This window comes from Myotis brandtii, unplaced genomic scaffold, assembly GCF_000412655.1.
Source record: "Myotis brandtii unplaced genomic scaffold, ASM41265v1 scaffold616, whole genome shotgun sequence".
NCBI lineage: Eukaryota > Metazoa > Chordata > Mammalia > Chiroptera > Vespertilionidae > Myotis > Myotis brandtii.
In genome coordinates this window covers 705,104-729,447 of record NW_005370346.1, presented here as the reverse complement: position 1 = coordinate 729,447, position 24,344 = coordinate 705,104, and the positions used below count along the sequence as shown (strand labels likewise).

Sequence of the window (24,344 nt, the reverse complement as noted above, 5' to 3'; positions counted from 1 at the left end):
AGGACTTAAAGCCTTGGAGGTCAATCCAGACACACTGCCACCCAGAGGCAGAGCCACGAACTGACTCTTCTGTACATACAAATACAGCAGTAAGGGGAACCAATACGGCCTGCCTTAAAATCAGGACTGTGGCTTACAACACGGAGGAACAGTGTATCAGAGGGAAATTCAACATTCTCCTGAATTCCGGGCGTGCCAAAAAGAAGAGTAGAAGATCTGAAGCACCTGCATTACTGCACATTTTTATTTTTATTTTTTTTAATTACTTTTTCACCTTTTAACTAAGAAAACATTGTTTTTCTTTTTTTTTTTTCCCATCACCTGATTTTACCCTTTCAACTACTACATTTTTATTTTTAACTAGTATTATTACCGCTACCATTTTACCATTTTTTAAAGTGTCATTTTCTTTTCTTTTATTTTTTTTATTTTTTTATTTTGGGACTAATGTCCTCCATTCTATTTTCATCGTTCCTTTAGCAACATTTTTCTCTACCTCAATTTGCCTCTGTGCTAAACCCTCTTCCCCACTTTTTCCCTTTTGTTGTCCTGTTTCTCTTACCCTACTCCAGCTTTAGATTTTCCCTATTCTTTTTACCCCCTGTCAAAATTTCACCCTACTTATATACCCTATGTCCAATCCCCTGCTCTAAATCCTTATACACCTTTCCCTTATCTTCCTTCACTATCCAAATTTTTTTCTTCTTCTTCTTCTTTTCTCTCTCTATTGTTTATTGTTGTTTGCTCGATTGACGAGTATATTGGGGGTTTTTTTAGGATCGTTTGTGAGGTTAGTCTGCTTATTCTTTTTATTTTTCTCCCCCCGCCCCCCGGTTATTTCTGTGCTTCTGTTTTCCCTTGCGTCGCTTGATATTATTGGTTGTTTGTAGTTTGTATTCATCTCCAGGAATCTGCTGCTGTAAATTGTTGGTATTAGTGGCGGTTCTATAGGAGTTTTCTCCTCATATAAATAGTCTCTTCCCCTCTTATACTTCACTCTCTTTTCTCTCTTACTTTTTTTTTCTTTTTTTCCTCTTCTTTTTTTTCCCTCCCTTTTTCCAATTTTATTTTTGCACTCCTTTTTTTTTCTTTTTTCTTTCTTTCTTTTTTGTCTTCTACCTTTTTCTCTTCTTTCTTCCTTATCTCCTAACTCTCTTAGCTCGGGTGGCCACCTTTATTTGGGGTTATTGATATCGTAAATACATTCGTGTTCAGTGCCTGGTACGTTGTGCCTTGTTGTGTTGTATTTTGTGCCTTTAAATCAACGCAGCAGATTCAAGCAACAGCGGCCTCCTGATCTCCACACGCTCTGTCTGGGGAACAGTTACTGTGTGTGAAGCCTCCCTCCACCTGCCAGAAGAGCCACCACAGCTGTGAACAGCACCCACCAGAGGCCCTGCTATCAACGGAGGAGCCACTGCTACCACAACCGCCCAAGGAGCAACCACAGCCCGAGGAGCCACTGCCACCCAGGGAGCAGCCACTGAACGACTCAACAACTAGATATGTCAGTGAGATCAAACATGGGTAGACAAAGAAACCCCCAAAGGAAAGAGAAGGAGGACTCGCCAGAAAAGCAGCTAAGTGAGACAGAGGCATGCAACATGACGGAAAAAGAATTCAGAATAAGGGTCCTAGAGTACATGCACCGGTCGGAGGAAAAAATCAATACCATATGCAAGAAGCTAGAAGAAACAGATGAAAAAATCAACAACTTAAGTAAGGCCCAAGAAGAAATGAAGAGTGATATAGCTGCCATAAAAAACTCCATTGAAAGTATCAACAGTAGACTAGGAGAAGCGGAGGACCGAATTAGTGAATTAGAAGACAAGGAAGCAAAACACACCCAAACTATACTGCAAATGGAGAAAAAAATTAAAAGACAGGAGGAGAGCCTAAGGGAGCTTTGGGACAACATGAAACGAAACAACATACGAATAATAGGGGTGCCAGAACAACAGAAAGATGAACATGGATTAGAAAACCTATTCGAAGAAATAATATCAGAAAACTTCCCTGAGGTGGGGAAGAAAAAAGTCACACAAGCCCAGAGAGTCCCAAACAAGGTGAATCCGAAAAGACCCACACCAAGACACATCATAATTACCATGGCAAATGTTCAGGACAAAGAGAGAATCTTACAGGCTGCAAGAGAGAGACGGAAAGTTACATACAAGGGATCTCCCATTAGATTATCAAATGATTTCTCAACAGAAACACATCAGGCCAGAAAAGAATGGACAGAAATCTACAAAGTGATGCAAAGCAAAGGACTGAATCCAAGAATACTCTATCCAGCAAGGCTTTCATTCAAAATTGAAGGGGAAATAAGAAGCTTCACAGACAAAAAAAGGCTAAGGGAGTTTATCACCACCAAGCCAGCCATGCAAGAAATGCTAAAGGGACTGGTGTAAAAAGAAGAAATAACAAGCTCAGAAAGAAAACAGCCACACACACAAAAAAAGAAATGGCTACAAACAAGTACCTTTCAATAATAACTTTAAATGTAAACGGACTAAATGCTCCAACCAAAAGACATCGAGTGGCTGAATGGATAAAAAAACATGACCCATACATCTGCTGTCTACAAGAGACCCACCTCATTAGAAGGGACTCACACAGACTGAAAGTGAAGGGATGGAAAAATATCTTTCACGCAAATGGAAAGGAAAAGAAAGCTGGGGTAGCAATACTTATATCGGACAAAATACATCTCAAAGTGAAGGCCATAACCAGAGATAAGGAAGGCCACTTCATAATACTAAAGGGATCAATACAACAAGAAGATATAACCCTGGTAAACATATATGCACCCAATGCAGGAGCACCCAAATTCATAAAAAAACTCCTGGAAGATATCAAAGGAGAGATCGACAACAATACAATCATAGTAGGGGACTTTAATACACCACTGACACCACTGGATAAGCCCGCTAGACAAACAATCAGCAAAGAAACAGCAATCCTAAATGACTCACTAGATCAGATGGACTTAATTGACATCTTCAGAACACTTCACCCCAAAGCCATGGAATATACATTCCTCTCAGGTGCTCATGGGACATATTCAAAAATAGACCACATATTGGGTCACAAGCAAAGTCTCCACAAATTCAAGAAGATTGAAATCATAAAAAGCTTCTTCTCAGACCACGATGGCATAATGTTAGAAATAAACTACAATAAAAACAACCCAAAATACTCAAACACTTGGAAGCTGAATAGCATGTTATTAAATATTGATTGGGTTACCAATGACATCAAAGAAGAAATTAAAAACATCCTGGACATTAATGACAATGAAAACACAACAATCCAAAACCTATGGGACACAATGAAAGCAGTCCTGAGAGGGAAGTTTATAGCTCTACAGGCCTATCTCAAAAAACAAGAAAAAATGGTAGTAAATCATCTAACTCTTCAACTCAAAGAATTAGAAAGAGAGCAACAAGAAAACCCCAGAGTGAGCAGAAGGAAGGAGATAATAAAGATTAGAGCAGAAATAAATGACATAGAGACCAAAAAAACAATACAGAAAATCAATGAAACCAAGAGCTGGTTCTTTGAAAGGATAAACAAGATTGACAAACCTCTAGCCAGGCTCACCAAGAAGCAAAGAGAGAGGACCCAAATAAACCAAATCAGAAACGATAGAGGCGAAATAACAACAGACCCCACAGAAATACAAATGATTGTTAAAAAATACTATGGACAGCTCTACTCCAACAAACTAGACAACCTGGAGGAAATGGACAAATTCCTAGAAAAATACAACATTCCAGCACTCAATCAGGAAGAATCTAAAAATCTCAATAGGCCAATAACTATGGAAGAAATTGAAGCAGTCATCAAAAAGCTTCCAGCAAACAAAAGCCCAGGACCAGATGGCTTCTCAGGGGAGTTTTACCAAACTTTCAAGGAAGAACTAAAACCTATCCTCCTCAGACTACTACAAAAAATTCAGGAGGAAGGAACACTTCCAAGCTCATTCTATGAAGCCAGCATCACCCTAATACCAAAACCAGGTAAAGACAACACAATGAAAGAGAATTACAGGCCAATATCCCTCATGAACATAGATGCCAAAATCCTCAACAAAATCTTAGCAAATCGGATCCAGCAGTACATCAGAAAGATCATACACCATGACCAAGTAGGATTTATTCCAGGGATGCAAGGATGGTACAATATCCGCAAATCAATAAACGTGATACATCACATAAACAAATTGAAAGAAAAAAACCACATGGTCATATCAATTGATGCAGAAAAAGCATTTGACAAAATCCAACACCCATTTTTGATAAAAACTCTCAGCAAGGTGGGAGTAGAAGGATCATACCTCAACATAATAAAAGCCATATATGACAGGCCCACAGCCAACATCATACTCAATGGACAAAAACTAACACCATTTCCCCTAAGAACAGGAACAAGACAGGGATGCCCACTCTCACCACTCCTGTTCAACATAGTACTGGAAGTATTAGCCATTGTAATTAGGCAAGAAGAAGAAATAAAAGGCATCCAAATTGGAAAAGAGGAAGTAAAACTGTCCTTATTTGCAGACGACATGATATTATACATACAAAACCCTAGAGACTCCATCAAAAAGCTACTAGACTTAATACATGAATTTGGCAAAGTAGCAGGATACAAAATTAATGCCAAGAAATCTGAGGCATTTCTATACACCAATAGTGAACTTTCAGAAAGAGAGATTATAAAAACAATCCCATTTACCATCGCACCAAAAAAATTAAGCTACCTAGGAATAAGCTTAACTAAAGAGGTAAAAGACCTCTACTCAGAAAACTACAGGACGTTGAAAAAAGAGATAGAGGAAGACATAAACAGATGGAAGAACATACCGTGTTCATGGATTGGTAGAATCAACATCATTAAAATGTCCATACTACCCAAAGCAATCTATAAATTCAACGCACTTCCCATTAAAATACCAACGGCATACTTCACAGATCTAGAACGAACTCTCCAAAAATTCATCTGGAATAAAAAAAGACCCCGAATAGCTGCAGCAATCCTGAGAAAGAAGAAAATAGGTGGGATCTCAATACCAGATATCAAGATGTATTACAAAGCCACTGTTCTCAAAACTGCCTGGTACTGGCACAAGAACAGGCATATAGATCAATGGAATAGAATAGAGAACCCAGAAATTGGCCCAAACCAATATGCTCAATTAATATTTGACAAAGGAGGCAAGAACATACAATGGAGCCAAGATAGTCTCTTCAATAAGTGGTGTTGGGAAAATTGGACAGATATATGCAAGAAAATGAAACTAGACCACCAACTTACACCATACACAAGAATAAACTCAAAATGGATAAAGGACTTAAATGTACGACAGGAAACCATAAAAATTCTAGAAGAATCCAAAGGCAACAAAATCTCAGACATATGCCAAAGCAATTTCTTCACTGATACAGCTCCTAGGGCAGTTGAAACTAAAGAGAAAATGAACAAATGGGACTACATCAAAATAAAAAGCTTCTGCACAGCAAAAGAAACCATCAACAAAACAACAAGAAAACCCACTGCGTGGGAAAACATATTTGCCAATGTCATATCTGATAAGGGCCTAATCTCCAAAATTTATAGGGAACTCATACAACTTAACAAAAGGAAGATAAACAATCCAATCAAAAAATGGGCAAAGGATCTAAATAGACACCTTTCAAAAGAGGACATTCAGAAAGCCAAGAGACATATGAAAACATGCTCAAAGTCACTAATCATCCGAGAGATGCAAATCAAAACAACAATGAGGTACCATCTCACACCTGTCAGACTGGCTATCATCAACAAATCAACAAACGACAAGTGCTGGAGAGGATGTGGAGAAAAAGGAACACTTGTGCACTGCTGGTGGGAATGCAGACTGGTGCAGCCACTATGGAAGACAGTATGGAGTTTCCTCAAAAAACAAAACATGGAACTCCCATTTGACCCTGTGATCCCACTTCTAGGAATATATCCCAAGAAACCAGAAACACCAATCAGAAAGGATATATGCACCCCTATGTTCATAGCAGCACAATTCACCATAGCTAAGATTTGGAAACAGCCTAAGTGCCCATCAGTAGATGAATGGATTAGAAAACTGTGGTACATCTACACGATGGAATACTATGCTGCTGTAAAAAAGAAGGAACTCTTACCATTTGCAACGGCATGGATGGAACTGGAGAGCATTATGCTAAGTGAAATAAGCCAGTCAATGAAGGAAAAATACCACATGATCTCACTCATTTATGGATAATAAAGACCATTATAAACTTATGAACAAAAATAGATACAGAGGCAGAGCAGCCTCCAACAGACTGTCAAACTACAGCGGGAAGAACGGGGAGGGTTGTGGGCAGGATGGGGGGGTGGGGTAAGAGATCAACAGACGGACCTGTATGCATGCAAAGAAGCATAACCAATGGACATAAGACACTGGGGGTAGGGGAGGCCAGGCGATTGTCAAGGGCAGGGAAAAAAAAGGAGACATATGTAATATTCTTTGTAATACTTAAACAAAGCACTTTAAAAAAAGAAAATGCAGTCTCAGGGTAAACATAAAGCCAACTTTTATCCTTTCTGTGAAACAGCAGGGCTTCTAATAATGTCACATGTTTTTCGTAGCAGCGTCATACTGAACCCAATACAGAGAAGATCCTATTCATCTTTTTTCTAACTGAATAAACCCTAACAAAACTCAGAGAAAAGAGTTTTTAAGAGAATTGTACTACTTAAAACACTACAAACTTGAACAAGATAGAAACAATACAAAATGAGAAAGCACCATTGGCTAAAAATAGTCTAAATAAAACTACTCAGCTGCAACCACAGGCCATCTTTTATGGAAAAAAAAAATCCAGAATGACTCAGGGTAGAACCAAAAAGATCTCAATATGTGAACATGCTACTTGAAAGCAGAAAAAGACTTAAACTGGATTCTGTATTATACAATGACGCAATCCACTGAATATCATTGCTTCCCAATCACAGCAGAGAAATGCTGTGAGAAATGGATATATTACATTCTTTTTTTACAACTAAGTCTTCAAAACCCATGTGTATTTTACACTTAACACCATTTTAATTTGAAATAGCCACATTTCAAGTTTTTAATAGTTTAAATTCTAGTGGTCAACATGATGATAGCAACTATCGTATTTTTTGGATATATTTTTATTGATTTTTAGAAAGAGAGGAATGGGGGGAGAAAGAGAGGGAGAGAAAAACATTGATCTTAGAAACACCCATTGGTTACTTACTGTATGCACTCAATCAGGGATCAAACCCACAACCTAGGTATCTGCCCTACCTGGGAATAGAACCTGGAATCTTTTGGAATATGAGAAGACGCTTCAACCAACTGAGCCTCCCAGTCAGAGTGCTAGCAACTACCTTATTATACAATGCAGATCTATTTCATTAATCTCCACATTTAGTTGTAACTGCTTTTACTCATTCTTTAAACATATTAAGTACTATGGAACAGGCTCTATAGTACTTATATATATAGCAATAGGTTAACTAACTAAAATCTGGACCCTCATTCTTAATTTCCCCAATACATTAGAGCATGTTTAACCCCAGTGTTTAGAGCTTTGGAAACAACCACAAGTTCTGATATATAGGCATTTTAAAAAATAATTCACTTAAAAATTACTAACTTCACACTGATTATAATATTGCATAATTTTACCTTTAAAGGAAATTATAGAAAATGTTAGACATAGAAGTAGAGAAAATAGCAAAAAACAAATATACTATAGCCATGTATCCAAGTATCTAACCACCTTTTACAGATTTTTTATTTATAGATTTCAGAGAGAGAGAAGGGAGTTGGAGGGAGGGAGAGAGAGAAACATTGATTTGTTGTTCCACTTATTTATGCATTCATTGGTTGCTTCTTGTATGTGCCCTAACTGGGGAACAAATCTGCAAGCTTGGCATATTGGGACAATACTCTAACAATCTGAGCTACCCAGCCAGGGCTTACCAACATTTTGACAAACTTGTTATCCATCTTCTTTCTCATGAGTATTTTAAAGAAAATTACAGACATTATATCATCTTGCCTGTATCCACTTCAGACATTTTTACATAAACATTTCATAATCACTTAATAATAACAAAATTTCTTAACGTTATTTACATTTGATTCATACACCTCTGAAGACTTAGTATCTATGAGTTTCACTTTCCCTTTTTCAGTGCCGTTTTATTGGTCGAGAAACCAGGTAAATCTCTCTTGAAGAATTACCCATATTTTATATTTAATTGCTTTTAAAATTTGTTCTATTCCCTGAATTTTCTCTGAATTGGGAGTTAGATCTTAATGATTAATTAGATTCAGGTTCAATATTTTTTGGCAAGATGTCTTATTTTACCTCATTAAGAGGAACAATATATTTTGTCTTATTTTTGATGAGGTTAAAATTGATCAGTGAGTTCACATGTTGTCAAGCTGACCTAGTCACAATCAAGTTCCTATCAACCTTTCATCTAATGTTTTTAACCTCTACTAAGAATCCTGCCTAGTCCCATTAACTTCATGTGTTGCAAAATACTCTACTAAAAAACATTACTTTATCAATTTCTTTTCCACGTTCACTCCTTTAAGAGAATTTCATTCTAGAATCAATTTCCTCAAGTTTAACATGATTTAAATGGTGATGAATGTCTTCTTCATGTTCATGAACCCATTCTTCCTTTAAAATAAAACCTAAGTTAGTTGTGAGCATGAAGTAAAAGAGATCTCTACATTTAAAAACGTTTCCAATGCTCAACACAAAATTCACAATGGAAAGCTTTCTTACAACTATTTAGTTACATTATGAATTCGCTGATGGTAAGTAAGGTGTGAGTGTTGTCTAAATGCCTTCTTACATTCCTTACAATTGTATGGTTTCTCTCCAGAATGAATTCTCTGATGTTGAATAAGTGATGAATGAAGTCTAAAGGCCTTTCCACATTCCTTACAGTCATAGGGTTTCTCGCCGGTATGAATACTCTGATGTTGAGTAAGTTGTGAGAGCAGTCTAAATGTCTTCTCACATTCCTTACATTTATAAGGTTTCTCACCAAAATGAATACTCTGATGTTGAGTAAGTTGAGAGAACAGTCTAAATGCTTTCCCACATTCCTTACAATCATAGGGCTTCTCTCCAATATGAACACCCTGATGTGAAATAAGTTCTGAATAACGACGAAAGAACTTCTGACATTCTTTACATTCATAAGGTTTCTCACCAGTATGAATTCTCTGATGGAGAGTTAGATGATAGCCACGACTAAATGTCTTCCCGCAGTCCTTACAATCATAGGGTTTCTCACCAGTATGAATTCTCTGATGGAGAGTAAGTTGTTGCCTCACTCTGAAGGCTTTCCCACAATCCTTACATTCATAGGGTTTTTCACCTGTATGAAGTTTGTGATGTATTCTAAGGCCTGTACTACACAGAAAAGCCTGACCACATTCCTTACATTCATAGCACTTCTCAGCAATATTAAGTCTTTGATGGCGAGTAAGGTGTGCATACTGTCTAAAGGTCTTCCCACATTCCTTACATTCATAGGGTTTCTCACCAGTATGAATTCTTTGATGAAGATTAAGTTGTCCTCGCACTCTAAAGGACTTCCTGCATTCCTTACATTCATAGGGCTTCTCACCAATATGAATTCTCTGATGTACTCGAAGATCTGCACTACATGTAAAGATCTTTCCACATTTTTTACATTCAAGAAGTTTGTCAGGAGTATGAATTCTCTGATGTCGACTAAGGTGGGCACACTGTCTAAATGCTTTACCACAATCTTTACATTCATAGGGTTTCTCACCAGTATGAATTCTCTCATGGAAAGTAAGTTGTTGGCGTACTCTAAACGCCTTTCCACATTCCCCACATTCATAGGTTTTCTCTCTATTATGAATTCTCTGATATAAAGTAAAAGATTTGAGTTTTCTGTTAGTGGGCCTTTTTTCAGAGGTGTTTTTTTTCACTTGCCTGAAATATCCCATTTGAGGACCTTTTTGTCTCTCAAACTTTTTATATTCACATTTTTTTCTGAAAAGGCAGTCTTCCAGGCTACAACTTCTAATGTTTTCCATTATCTCCCACTGAGATAAATTCATTTCATAAATGTCCTTTTGAGATAACTTTTTGGATTCCAAATCTGAAAAAAAAAGAATATAAATGCATGCTATTTCCTTATTCTAAAAAAAAAAAAATAAACAGATAAGCTAACAAAAACTTTAAAATCGGGAAAAATGAAAAGAAAAAATAGAAAAGCTGTTGAAGTAAATGGGCTAGAAAACTCTAAAATAATTATGTAATTTGAAGAAAGTTAGGGGGAATAAAAAAATGGTAAGATCAGATTATTTGGATGCAAATCAAAGTTTGAGAATGTCTACTTGAAATTTTTAATTATTACTTTTTCAAAATGGATTGGAAACATTTTCATGATCTTTGTATATTTATATATATAAATGTATTTTAAAATTATAAACATCTTACCATGAATAACATGGCCTGTTTACCATAAGATATTTCAAAACACTGACTGTCCCCTTGCTCCCTAAGTCCCATGTCATGATCTTTCCATTTCCTAGAGATATTTCCTGGCCATTAAAATTCCCCCAAATGCTGATGTAGGTTCTCCACATGGTTGGTTTCCTTTTATGTTAAATCAGAAAAATTATCCCTGCTGACTTCATCTAATTTATAACCTTTTTTCCCATCTCAGAAATTTGTTTCATGCTTAACACTTTTTTCAATTTAGTTGTTACATATTAATGATTTTCCTAGTTTTTATTCTTTTTATTTTTTTACCTTAAACCTTCCCAAGGGCAGAAACAATCTTTCAATTATCATTGACTAACAAATCCATAGGACATAGTAATTGTCTAGTCCAGTGGTTCTCAACCTTGCCTGTACATTAAAATCACCTGGGAATCTTTTTAAAATCCTGATTTCTGGGCCTCATCCTTTGGAAATTCTGTTTCTTTGTTACTAATGTTGTGGTCCCACCCCATAACAAAGAAACAGAATTTCCGGAGGATGAGGCCCAGAAATCAGGATTTTAAAAAGATTCCCAGGTGATTCTAATGTGCAGCCAAGGTTGAGAACCACTGGTCTAGTCAATTCCCATAATTAGCTAAAAGTATTGCCATGTTGCCTTGCCTTCAATCTTGTAGTTTACTACACTGATTAAATATTCTTTTTCATCATTTCCAATAGTGATGGGAAACAAAAACACATCTAAGCTATCCCAATCAAATATATAAATGGAAAATAGTGATTTCTTTATATGTGATTATCCTTCCAACTACCTCTCTACTTTCCCTTTCAGATATCTCCACTGCAGATCATTTTCTATTTTGCATAGTCATGAATAAACTTTCTCCTGCTTTCACAACCAAGGTAATGAGAGGTTCTACTTATCTTCATTTGAATTTCTATAACTATGCAAAACTGTTACACATTTTTCTCAAAATTTTTGCAATAAGAGTTCAATACTTTTTTAAAAAGGTATTTTTAAAAACGCATAATACAGAAACATTATTTTTAATTTGCCCAAACTAGAAAGAAGTGTTCATCAATAGAATTGCTAAGTAAATTATGTCATATTGATATAACACAATACTGTCTAGCAATGAAAATTAATAATCTACAAGTGCAGACAACATAATTCAATTTCACAAACATAATAGTGAGTAAACAAGGCCAGACATAAAAAAAATATATACTGTATGACTGCATTTTCATAAAGCCAGGAAATAGTAAAACTAATCTATGGAGTTGTTATAAGTCAGGATAGTGTTTAACTTTGGTGGGAAGGAATGACTAGGAGTTAGGACAGTGGTTCTTAACCTTCTTAATGCCGCGTCATGTTGCATGCTTCAATTTCACTAATTTCCTTTCTTGGCAACTCATTTTCTTTCCTCTGGGAATTGTTTTGCTGTCTCCCCATTCTGACTATCACGAGAATGTTCAAATGTCAAGTTGCAGGGGCCTGGGCCGTGCGCAGTGGGAGTTTTGTGCCCCCCAAGTGTCACTGAAGAGCTCTGACACCAAGACGTGCGGCTGCTGTGGGTTGGTGGGAGCCACGCTCGTCCCGGGTCAGAGTCTCAGACGCTTAGTGTGGCCTCGTGTGCGCACCTAGAATCAGGAACCCTGCCTGCACCACACTGAAACAGAGAACCTGCTGAGGTGTACCAAAAATCAAAGTCTCCTAGTGCGTGTCAGGAGTCAGAGGCTCCCTGTGTCCGCGGCGAGAATCGAGTATCAGAGTCTATGTTGCCTGGTGCTATCTTGCACCAAGAATCAGGGTCCCTCTGTGCTCATGCGCCAAGAATTGGAGTCTCTGGCTCTTAGTGTAATTTGTACTGGGAATCAGGGATCCCAGGTGCATGCAATAAGAAACAGAGTCTACTAGTCCCTGGTGCTCATTGCTGCCTCTTGCGTGGAGATTCAGGGTCCCCGATCTGTTTGGGAGATCGGGTTGCACAATTGCACTGTGTTGGCAGGAGGCCCACTCCTGCCCTGTGGAAAACAGCCTTCTCTGTGTGCTTGCCCTGAATCAAAGTCAGGTGGCACTGCTGCTCAGTGTGGGTGTGGGGTCTGGTCACGTGGGTGTGCACTGCAGGAAGAAACTCCCTGTGTCCAAGCACCCAGTTTCAAATTCAGTGCTGTCCCCCTGCGTGGGTACGGGGTCTGGTCGTGGGGAACAAACTCCCCAAGTTCGCACGTTCAGGTTCAAATTCAGCGCAATCTCCTTGTTTGAGTGCCGGGTCTGGTCATGGGAAGCAAACTCACCGGGTTCGTGCCCCAGGCTCAAATTCAGCGCTGTCTCCCCACTGGGCGGGGGACCCAATCTCGCAAAACAATCTCCCCAAGGTTGCGCACCTAGGCTCAAATACAGCACCCTCTCCCCGCCTGGGCACAGAGCCTGGGCGAGGGCAACAAACTCCCCGGGTTCGCACGTCCAGGTTCAAATTCAGCGCAGCCTCTCTGCTAGGGTGCAGGGTCTGGTTGTGGGAAACAAACTCCCCGGGTCTGCACCCCCAGGACCAAATTCAGCGCTGTCTCCCCGCGTGGGCACAGGACCCCGTCGCAGAAAACAGTTTCCTCAACAATGCGCACCCAGGCCCAAACTCAGCAGTCTCCCTGCCTGGGTGCATAGCCTAGTCGCGGGAAATAGATTCCCCAAGTTCGCGCACATCCAGACTCAAACAGCGCTGTCTCCCTGCCCTGCGTGGGCGCGGGATCTGGTCCCAGGAAACAGTCTCACCAAGGATGCGCACCCAGGCTCAAATTCAGCACAGTCTGCCCGCCCGCGGAGTCTGGTGGTGGGAAATAAACTTCCTGCGTCCGACACCAAGGCTAAAAGTCAGGCAGAGCTGCTGCTGCTGCTGCTGAGTGTGTGCAGACAGCCCCACTGTGCAGCCGGGGTCTGGCAGCTTCTATGCCGCTGCCCCAGGGGCGGCTGGGGAGGGGGATTGGCTTTGTGACTCACAGAAATCTGCGGCTGGGGTGCCTGGACTCTTGGTGTCCCTGGGTCTGCAGCTGTGGTCTCAGGTCTTCTACCAGAGCAGCTGTGGGGTTCCGGTTTGCTACCGAGACCAGACTGGGTGGTGGCGAGGCTAGGATCCCAGCCTCAAGCAGTTCCGTTCTTCAAAGTGGCGTGGTCTCCGCGCCGCTGTCCTCCCCTCCCCTGAGTGTTTGCGGCGGCAACGGGATTTTGCCGTCTAAGACTGCCCGGATTGGCAGCCCCTTGAAAGACCTGCAGGACCTAACTGTCCCTATTTCACTCACACACACACCCATACACGTCCACACACTCTATAGCTCCCTCACTCTCTCACACACACTCCCTCCCTGCCTTCCTGCCGATCGCCATCTTTCCTCTCCCCGAGAAATGTTATTTCTATTTGCAGGGTATCAGCTTTAATTAAAAAGAAAATGAGAAGCAAACTACTTGGTCATAAAATTAATGTTTCCTGAGGTTGATGTCTTTAATAACTTTTTTTTTGTTTGCTGATACAATTTGGTATGGGTTACAAAATATTTATGACAGAGGCGTTTTTAGTCACATTGACACTGGGGTTAATGTATCAAGAGTTCTGTAAACATTAAAACCTTATGACCACAGAATTCTACTTCTGAGGATCAATACTGATCAAATACTAAACATTCCATACTGAATTACAATAAAATACTAAATAATCCTCACATTCTGCTGGTTATCTTGCTGCTTATTTCACCAAGGAATTAGAAGCAATTGAAAGAAAAACAATTCTTCTCTTCACCACATTATCCAACCAATTTATGTCCATATCCTTACCATAGGCATAATTTTCCTTCATAAATTGGCTCCTACTCTTTCCCATCTACTAAAGGTCATTGCTTACAAAACAATCCTCTTTTTATACTCCTTCAATTTTCCTCTCTTTGAAATCATTGCCTTCAGCCTATAAATGTGTTCTAATATTACACACCTTAAAAAAAAAATGCATTTCCTGTATCCCATGCATGCTTTTATGGCAAAGTTCTCCGAGTTGTGTATACTTATTTTTACTACTGCCATACCTTTCATTTCCCTTTTCTTTTATCTTCCCATAACTTTTTAAAAAAATATATTTATTGATTTTTTACAGAGAGGAAGTGAGAGAAATAGAGAGTCAGAAACATCAATGAGTGAGAAACATCGATCAGCTGCCTCCTGCACACCCCCCACCGGGGATGCGCCTGCAACCAAGGTACATGCCCTTGACCGGAATCGAACCCTGGACCTCTCAGTCCGCAGGCCGGTGCTCCATCCACCGAGCCAAACCGGTCATGGCCTTCCAATAACTTTAAAAGAAAACTTCATTACAAGAGCATTACTAACATACACAAAAAGGAATAATAAACATCCATGTATCTATGACCCAGCCTCATCAACCCAAGCCCAATCCTAGCCTATTCTGTTCACATTATTTTTTATTTATTTATTTATTTTTTATTTATTAAGTTTTTACATGTGTCCTTATCCCCACATCACCCCTCATCCCCCCCACTCATGCCCTCACCCTCCTGTTGTCTGTGTCCATTGGTTCAGTTTATGTTGTTCATTATATTCCACAAATGAGTGAGATCATGTGATATTTATTTTTCTCTGACTGGCTTATTTCACTTAGCATAATGCTCTCCAATTCCATCCTTGCTGTTGCAAATGGTAAGAACAAATTCCATATATTAAAAGTATTTTTTGTACTTCTTTCAGAATTTATCTCTAAAAGTATTTTTAAAAACATAATCATAATATCACTATCCAAAACTAAATAATGAACAATTCTTAATATCATCAGAAATCAGCCAAGCCAGCATGGCTCAGTGGTTGAGCATTGACCTAGGAACCAGGAGGCCTGGGTTGCGGACTTGATCCCCAGTGTGGGGTGCGCAGGAGGCAGCCAACTGGTGATTCCCTCTCATCTCTGATGTTTCTATCTCTCCCTCTCTCTTCCTCTCTGAAACCAATTTTTTAAAAATCATACTTTCAACTATCTCTAAAATCGTAATTGATCCAAATCTCATAAAGTACAACTGGTTAATATGTTGTTTACATCCTTTTTAATCTATAGATTCTCCTGCTATCTTTGATTTCTCTTACAATTTATTTGTTGAAGAAACTGTTTTTGGCCCTGTAGTTTTTCCCATATTCTGAATTTTGCTGATTATATCTTCCTATTAATTGATAACTGGCTTTAGAAATTTGATCAGACATAGTATCAATTTTGTTGGCAAAGTTATTTCCTAGGTAATATTGTGTCCATACATTAGAAGAAATATAATGTCTGTCTTTATTTTTGTGATGTGATCAGCATTAATGTTCAATGCCTAGATCCAATAGTTCATTATAGGTTCCAAAATGGAAATATTCAATCATTCTTCATTTATTCACTGAACATTTTATTAATAAAAACATTCTTTACTATAAGAACAGTTCTTATAGTAAGAAAGACAAGAGAAATGCTTCTTTTTCTTAAATTTTCTATCTTCCAAATAAGTTAAATCTCTAGTAGTTCCCAGTAATGAACAATTCGCTGTTATTATCATTAAGAATTTATGGGATTAAACATATTAAAGCATATTTTGTTGTAACACATTGCAGTTATGTGTATAGATGCCCAAATGATTCCATCTTTGACAAGTTGGAGCCTCCTCCAATTGGTTCCCCTTCCCTAATTACCCTATCCAATATTACCCCATTCTCCCATCATAATTCTTACTCTACTAATTTTTGTTCATAATACTTAATCACTTCATGATATCTGGTAAGGCATTTGCTTGTGTTTATTGCTTGACTTTCCTACTATAAAGCTATGAAAAAAGGGCAATGAAGAAATAAATACATTAAATAGGCTAAATACGAAAGATTAACTAAAAAGTATAAGATCCAAAATACAGGTAAAATGGTTGTCATTTGGGAAGAAAACTTTCCCTCATTGAAATTAGAGGGAAATATGAGTGAAGAAATAAGTGGTAATGGAAGTACAGGTATAATTTCTTTGGTGAGTCATGCTGCAATCTAAGTTTTCTTCCCAGGTTTCAGGTCTTTTCTTCGTAATCAACACCTAAGAGATGTGTTTCCTTCCCAACCAGCAGCACTATACCATGCCATAATGGCTTACCTCTGCCTGATTAGCACTTACTTACCCAGACTCCATCTTTTTTTCTCATCCCTCACAACCATCCAAGGTTCTTTCCCTTGCTCTAATAGGGTAATTACATCTGGCTTAGAAATGGAACATCCTGCATTGGGAAAAAAAAAAAAAAGAAAAATAAAGGAACATAATAAAGAAAGTATTTACTTTATCAAGCTTCAGAACTATGATGAATAATGGGATTAAAAATTACTCATATTAGAGTTATTTTAGGATCATAAGGACAGAGAGGTAGAAACGTCATTTTATTTTAATTTAAACCATACAGGCTATCTCTTAAGAGGAAGTTAATGATTGAGAGCATTCGTTTCAAATCCTACTATCACCTAAGTAGCCAGGGCCTCAGTGTTTTCAGTTGTTAAAAGGGAATAATAACAATGTTGACCCATAATATTCTTGTGAGGTTTAATAAACATAAAGCGCTTTGATGAATCCCTAGTACTGAGTAGGTGTGCCATGCCAGCACCGCCAAGGGTGAACCTGAGGGGGCGTGGTGAAGGATCAAAGAAAACAAAGAGAATACAGCTGGGGCTCTGTGGATCTCCCATGCCTGAATGAGGACACAGACAGATCCAGCCTGCAAGCCAAGGCTTTATTTTATAGTCAGAAAACAAGGGGGGTAGTGGTCAACATGTTTACAATGTTCTTGTGAGTTTCACCTTGTTTTGGCAGCACTTGCTGCACCTCCCACACCCATTAGCTACCTAGGAAGGAACTAGGGAGGGCTATAATGTTAAGCTTAATTATGCTAAGAGGGCTCTGCCCTCCAAGCTGGGACTTGTTTGTGGCCCTGCCACAGGTCAATCCAAGGCTTGACCCTATAGCCGCTCCCTACAAGTAGGCATTAAATATATTTATTAGGTACTATTTTTGCTATTTTGCTAAGAAGAAAATAATTAATTTCTTGCCAGGATATTCATTCAATGGTAAATGCAAAATTCATGCATTTTAAAGTATTAATCATAAATTAAAGATATGTCCATTGTAGTAAATTGCAAGTGTTCACTTGAGTTTTAACAGTTGATTCAATCCACCATCATATATAAGCTTTTCCAATAGGTATATAGAGTTAGACACCTTTGTTTTCCTACTCACACTGCGAGTTAGCAGATTAATAGACTAGGTACAGCCCTGGCCAGTGTGGCTCAGTTGGTTGGAGCATCATCCCATACACCAAAAGGTGGTGGGTTTGATTTCAGGTCTGGGCACATACCTAGGTTGTATGAACTGGAGGCAATCAATGTTTCTCTTTCACATCATCAATGTTTCTCTCTCTCTCAGACTCTCTCTCTCTCTCTCTCTCTCTCCTCCTTACTCTCTCTAAAATCAGTAAGAGATAATAATAATAAGACTAGCTACAGCAGTATTGAAACCAGATTTCTTTAACAATGGTCTTGATACGGAGGGACTTATAATCTGATAGAGCACCTGAATTAATGTGAAAGATAAACATATCAATTTGAAATCCTAGAATACATATACATATAGGAATAGAGAGTTAAGTTTCTTATATGGAATAGAGCAGTGGTTCTCAACCTTGTTATGCTGTGGACCCACCCCATAACAAAGAAACAGAATTTCCAGAGGATGAGGCCCAGAAATCAGGATTTTAAAAAGATTCCCAGGTGATTCTAATGTGCAGCCAAGGTTGAGAACCACTGGAATAGAGGGTTAAGTTTTTTTTTTTCTTTTCTAAGTTTCATTTCTCAGGCCGATGCACCTGCTTACTCCCTTTGATCCCAAACAAAGTGATTGAGGAGGTGATTCAGCTGTGGATAATGTATACTATACCAGCAAGCAAGCAGAACTGTTAAGCATGATCAGGCTGACCCCACCAGGAGCCAAGACATCATTTCATTGCCTGACAACCAAGAACAACAGTTGAATGCTGCTGACCCCCAGGACTGAATGCAATTGCATTCTGTTCCCAACCTCAGCCCAATCCATTTTTCCTATATAATCCTGTCCCCCCTGCTCCTTGCTGTAAGACAGGTTTTGGATGCCTGTAAGCTCCCGGCTTCTTGCTTGACTGGCCTTCTTAATAAACGCCTTATATGATTCAACCCTGCCTTCGTTATTGGACATTGCGTCAGGCAGCCCGAGCCAACCCGGGGGGTTCCCAGTAACAGTTTTACTGTGTCTAAGAATTTACAATTAGCGGTCTTTAAAGATAGGCAATTACACAAAAGGCAAAGAAAGATATAAAGATCATTAAATTATGGGGAAATTGACGGTGCTATTTAACAGCTTAATAGTAAAGGTGCCTATTTCAAAACCACAAAGATATTCAGCCAATTTTTTAAAAGACAGCCCTGAAATCCAGTCCTGTTAAGTTCTAAATTATCTGATACAGATAAGCTTACCCACTGACACCAAGTTGCTATAGTTCTCTAATATCACATCTCTGTACAAATTCCTCTGATATGAGTTCAGGCATTTCCACTCTTCCTGAGAAAAGTCTACAGCCACATCTCTGAATATCACCAAATCCTGAAATGACAAATTCATATATTATTTGTAAAATTATTTCTGAAAAGAGCCAATACTTTAGGGTTTGCATGCCACATATGGTCTCTGTTGTATTTCCTCCCATTTTCCCTTCATTTAAAAAATGATTTCAAAATGTAATTAGCTCAATCTGGTTCACAAGCTATAATTTGCCCACCAATGCAATAGACAAAACTGCCTCTGTACTGTGGGATATCTACTTTTATATCTGTTCAGGTAATTATCAGAATTTCCCAATTAATTAAAATAATGTTCATAAGAACATTGCTTACAATGGGCCTAAAAATTCTCAATAAGTGTGATTTACTCTAACCTCTATTCCTTTAAAGATTTGAGAAAAAAAAATGATGGAATTCTTTTCCCCAAATGAACCATAAAATATCTATTTTTAAAAAGTAGAGTTTACATAAACAAATTTCTTCCAGACCTAACTTCATCATTACGTTCTATCATTAGCATTTGTCCTAATTATAACATCCTTTATTGAATATTTTTAATATACAATAGTCCATTTTATATACATCTTAGACTTAGTAAATACACAAAATCTCTAACACTGCAATGTCCAATACAGTGGGGCCTTGACTTACGAGTGTCCCGACTAACGAGTTTTTTGAGATACCAGGTGTCACTCGGCCGATTTTTTGCATTGAGTTGATAGAGTAATTTGAGTTAACGAGCTCCTTTACAAGCTCCTTAACGAGCTCGGTCTCAGAACGAATTAATCTCGTAAGTCAAGGCCCCACTGTATGCTAGCTTAGACACATATGGTTATTGAGCACTTGAATTGTGGCTAGTCCAGATTTAGATGTGCTGTAAGTATAAAATGCACACCAGACACTGATGACTTTCAAATGAAAAAAGAATTGTAAAATACCTCAATAATTTTATGTTGATTACACTTTGAAATGATGCTATTTTGGCTATATTGGGTTAAATAAAACATTAAAATTAACTGCACATTCCTTTCACTTTTTTTAAATGTGACTACTAAAAAGTTTATTATGTAAATGCCTTGCATATTACTCTATACTTTTAATGAGACTGATATGCTATGCTGCCTACTGCATGAAGAAGGCACTATCATTCTATAGAGCATTCAATGTGTGACTACTAGAAAATTTAAAATCACATATGTGGCTCACATTATAATTTTTTAGGACATTGCTACTCTAAAGTGTTCTCTAGTCCTAAGAGTCTCAGATCAAATATCTCCCTCTAGAGACCTCATTTCCGCTTTACCTCTGCTCTAGACAAAGACCAAACACACAGGAGATACTGAATAATTTGGTCACTCCACACATGGACATTGATGAAGAAGAGAGGGGCACACAAGAGGAGCCTGGACTGCTGGGCTCCATCCCTCACTAGATTGGAAAAGACTGGGGAGAAGCTGTTGAATGGGCTCTGTTAGAAAGTTTCAGATAATTAATGAAAATGTTTACATAACCTGAAAAAATTACATTTCATAAAGAGAGAAACACAAACTTACATGAGCCATGATTTTAGAGTTGCAAGAACTGGTCAGATTTCCTCATGGGTAATTCACTGGGGAAGCAGAGTCCACAAAAGCCGGAGCTGGGAAAAGAATTGCCTCAGAGCTCCAAATTTTAAAAACCCACACTAGTTCTCCATGCAAACCCTTCACCCGCCAAAACTCAAATAAGTTATGAGAGGTAAGAGATAGTTTAGACAAAATATGCTCTCCACAAAACCACAGGGAAATCAATTACATGAGGATCAATGAGGAACAGAGACTCTCCTGCATGGAAGCACATATCCAGACACTTTTAGCAGGAGGGCTTCCAGTTAGTCCTCCACTATGGGGAGGCTGATCTGCACTTAAGAATGGGCTGTCCATACCTGCCCTGAGCATATCTATCTCCTCCCATTCCTGACTATACCATCTAAACCAAATCTTCCTTTTAAAACTTGGGTTTGAATGTTTCTTCCTTGACAATGGATTGAGATAATGCTTCAGAGAATAGCAGGTTTGCATCTTATTTTATACATTACAATCATAAGAGATGACACAAATGGGTTACAAAAAATCCAGTGGTGATAGATTAGGGAGGCGGGAGAGAGCAAAGGGGTGGGAGAGTGGAGGGAAACCTCTGGGATTGGATGAAAAGTCAAATGAGGAACACATACATCTTTTACATAAGTAGGTACAAGATAGTTAACAGTCAACAATCCTATATAATAAAAGGGTAATATGCAAACCGACCGAACAGTGGAATGACTGGTGGCTATGACATGCACTGACTACCAGGGGGCAGATGCTCAATGCAGGAGCTGCCCCCTGGTGGTCAGTGTGCTCCCACAGAGGGAGTGCCCTTCAGCCAGAAGCCAGACTGACAGCTGGTGAGCACAGCCATGGTGGCAGGAGCCTCTCCCGCAGCGTTAAGGATGTCCAACTGCAGCTCACCAGGAGCGGCCTAAGCCATCAGTTGGGCATTTCCCGAGGGCTCCTGGACTACTAAAGGGCGCAGGCCAGACTGAGGGATCCCTCCCTCCCAAGTGCATGAATGTTGTGCACTCTGCCTCTAGTTAACATGATAAAAGAATGAGAGGATTTATGGTCTCCACCCTGGTGCACTGGTTGTGCCCTAAGGGGTCTGGAAAAAGGAATGTTATCTTAGATGCAAAAGACAGTAAGACAGGCTTGGTTAAGGTAAACATTGACTTTTGTCAGGGAAGATTCTAGTTTAATACATGACTAACCACCATAAACTGTTTTTAGTTTTAAAAAATTTTAATTTCAGACCATCCTTCGTGGTTATTTTAGGTCTCTGAGTTTGCAAAGCCCCTACACAAGCCTTCTCTGAGCTTGTCAGGTTTAGTGTGTAGTCTCATTTTGTCCACACCATTGAGATTTTGCTTCCCAGCAATTGTTATCAGGTGGCTCAAATAATCACAAAAATTCTTCACAGGTCTGAATGTTTCTTATGTTGGTACTTACTTGGCATAGTGTGTCAGTTTTCCAAAGAAGCTCATGCAGACCACCCCTCGAACCTGCACCTGGTGCTAGGATCCAGCAAAAGGCTCATTAAGCCAACCATTTTCTCATCCATAGTGTGAACTTGGGTGAGTTCTCTTGGATCCCAGGACCTTCCCTTGCTTGTGGTAGAGGTTCTGACTTTATTTGTGCTGTATTTTTAAATTCTCAAGGTGGAATTAAGGCTAAGGGTCAACAGAACCCAGGCTAACAGGAGACAAGGAAAAAAATGTGTCTCTGGTTTTAACTTTGTCTTTTCTATTGGAATTGCTTACTGAGAGTCTGAGCAAAAACCTTCACTATATAAATGAGAGCTAAACTCATTCAGCTCCAAGGACAAAGGGACACTTTCTTCCTCCAGCCCGAAGCTCAGGTGTTTTTAGGCAACTAGGAATATTTATGGAGGTCTCAGAGGTAATTTCTCATGACAGCACCATAGGGAAATTCCAATTCAACTATAACTAAAGCTCAACACATAAGCAGCACACTTCGACCCACTACATAACATCCCTAGAAAATTTGCTGAATAAAAAAAGAAAATGAAAAAAAAAATTTGCTCGCACTCTGCAGGTATCTCAAAACAAAACAAAACAAAACCCTAAAATTAACATGGGAAGTTGTGTTGGCAAAGGGAGAAATTCCCAGACCCAAGCCCTCATTAACACTCCTGATAGGAAGCCTTTACTTGGCAAGTGGTTTACAGAAATGGGAAGATTTAACTAGAAATAATATCAACTTTAAATGGTACAAAATGCAATTGTCTGGGTGCCTAAAATATTTTTTTGCATGCAAAAGTTAGAAAAATGCTGGCTCTAGAATTAAACTGAATGAATAAATTGGAACGTTATCTTGATTTGGAAAGTAGAAGCTTCTAAGGAGAAGCAAAGATAAGTTATGTTTAAAAAGAAATTAATAAGACCCTGGCAGGTGTGCTCAGTGGTTATAGCACTGGTCCATGCACTGAAGGGTCATGCATTCAATCCCCAGTCAAAGGTATGTAACCTGGGTTCAATCCCTGTCCCTGGTCGGGGAGTGTATAGGAGGCAACCAATCCATGTGTCTTTCTCGAATCAATGTATCTCTCTCTCCCATCCCCACTCTCTCTGAAAAGCAATGGAAATATCTTCAGGTGAGGATTAACAACAACAACAAAAATAAATTAGTAAGAAATTTTAGAAACTGTCTCTGAACTATTCTGTAACTAATAAATGCCTACACCCCATTCTTCCCTCCTTTTATAGCTCCTCCACTATATCCTTTACTGAGCTTTCTTGTCCGGACTTACTTTTTCCCTTCCCTCTTCCTTACCCTTCTGTCTCCTCCACTATCCCTCACTACTGACTAAAGGGAAAATGAGACTAGGAATTATAACAGTTCCCTTTGAAAAAAAAACAACTGATCTCAGCTAGAGAGGAAACAGCAATTGCCCCCAATTTTCTCCATAACCCTGATGAGTTCATAAGAAAATTTAACTGTTAGAACATGTGATCCTGGCTGTTCTAACCTATTCCAATCAATATACCTACTGGTTTCTGAGAGCAAAGCAACAGAATTACTAAGTAAGGTTCCCAAGAAAGCCCCTGTAGAGAAGTCTGTCCACTTTAATGATTATAGGAACCTGAAATAGGAATTAGTAAAAGAAAAAAAAAACAAAAGCAAGCATAGGGTTCCTCCAAGGTGTTTCCCCATCTCACTGATAGTTTGGGAGAAGTTGAAATTATCATAAAAAAGGAAGCCACCAAGGTTCCTGTAGATACTGAGGATACTTTATTTGTTCTTAACCATACCCAACTAATTGCCTTCTTCTTCAGAGTAAAGCTTCTGTACAAATGGCAGGAATATATAACCAATGTCTGTTTTTAAATCAAAACTTGTTTCCTTTCTGCCCAGCTATGTGGCACAGGAGTTGAGTGTCAACCTAGTAATCAGGAAGTCACAGTTTGATTCTCAGTCAGGGCACATAGCCAGGTTGTGGGCTCAATACCCAGTAGGAGGCATGCAGGAGACAGCCGATCCATGACTGCTTCTCATCATTTATGTTTCTATCTCTCTCTCCCTCTCCCTTCCTCTCTGAAATCAATAAAAATATATATTTTAAAAAACTTGTTT

The 24,344-nt window shown here is 38.8% G+C and overlaps 1 protein-coding gene across 1 annotated transcript in view; it reads right to left on the bottom strand.

Moving 5' to 3' along the window:
• Window positions 1–7,955: 7,955 nt before the first annotated feature.
• Window positions 7,956–24,344, bottom strand: part of LOC102243593 (zinc finger protein 30 homolog) — a 48,631-nt gene continuing 32,242 nt past the window's right edge. The window contains exons 3-6 of the mRNA XM_005879931.2: window positions 20,730–20,815; window positions 19,093–19,219; window positions 16,722–16,817; window positions 7,956–10,197 (exon numbers count right to left, since the gene is read on the bottom strand). Of these exons, the coding sequence (XP_005879993.1) occupies window positions 8,843–10,197; window positions 16,722–16,817; window positions 19,093–19,219; window positions 20,730–20,738 (1,587 nt within the window). The 5' untranslated portion in view covers window positions 20,739–20,815 and the 3' untranslated portion in view covers window positions 7,956–8,842. The remainder of the gene's footprint in view (window positions 10,198–16,721; window positions 16,818–19,092; window positions 19,220–20,729; window positions 20,816–24,344) is intronic.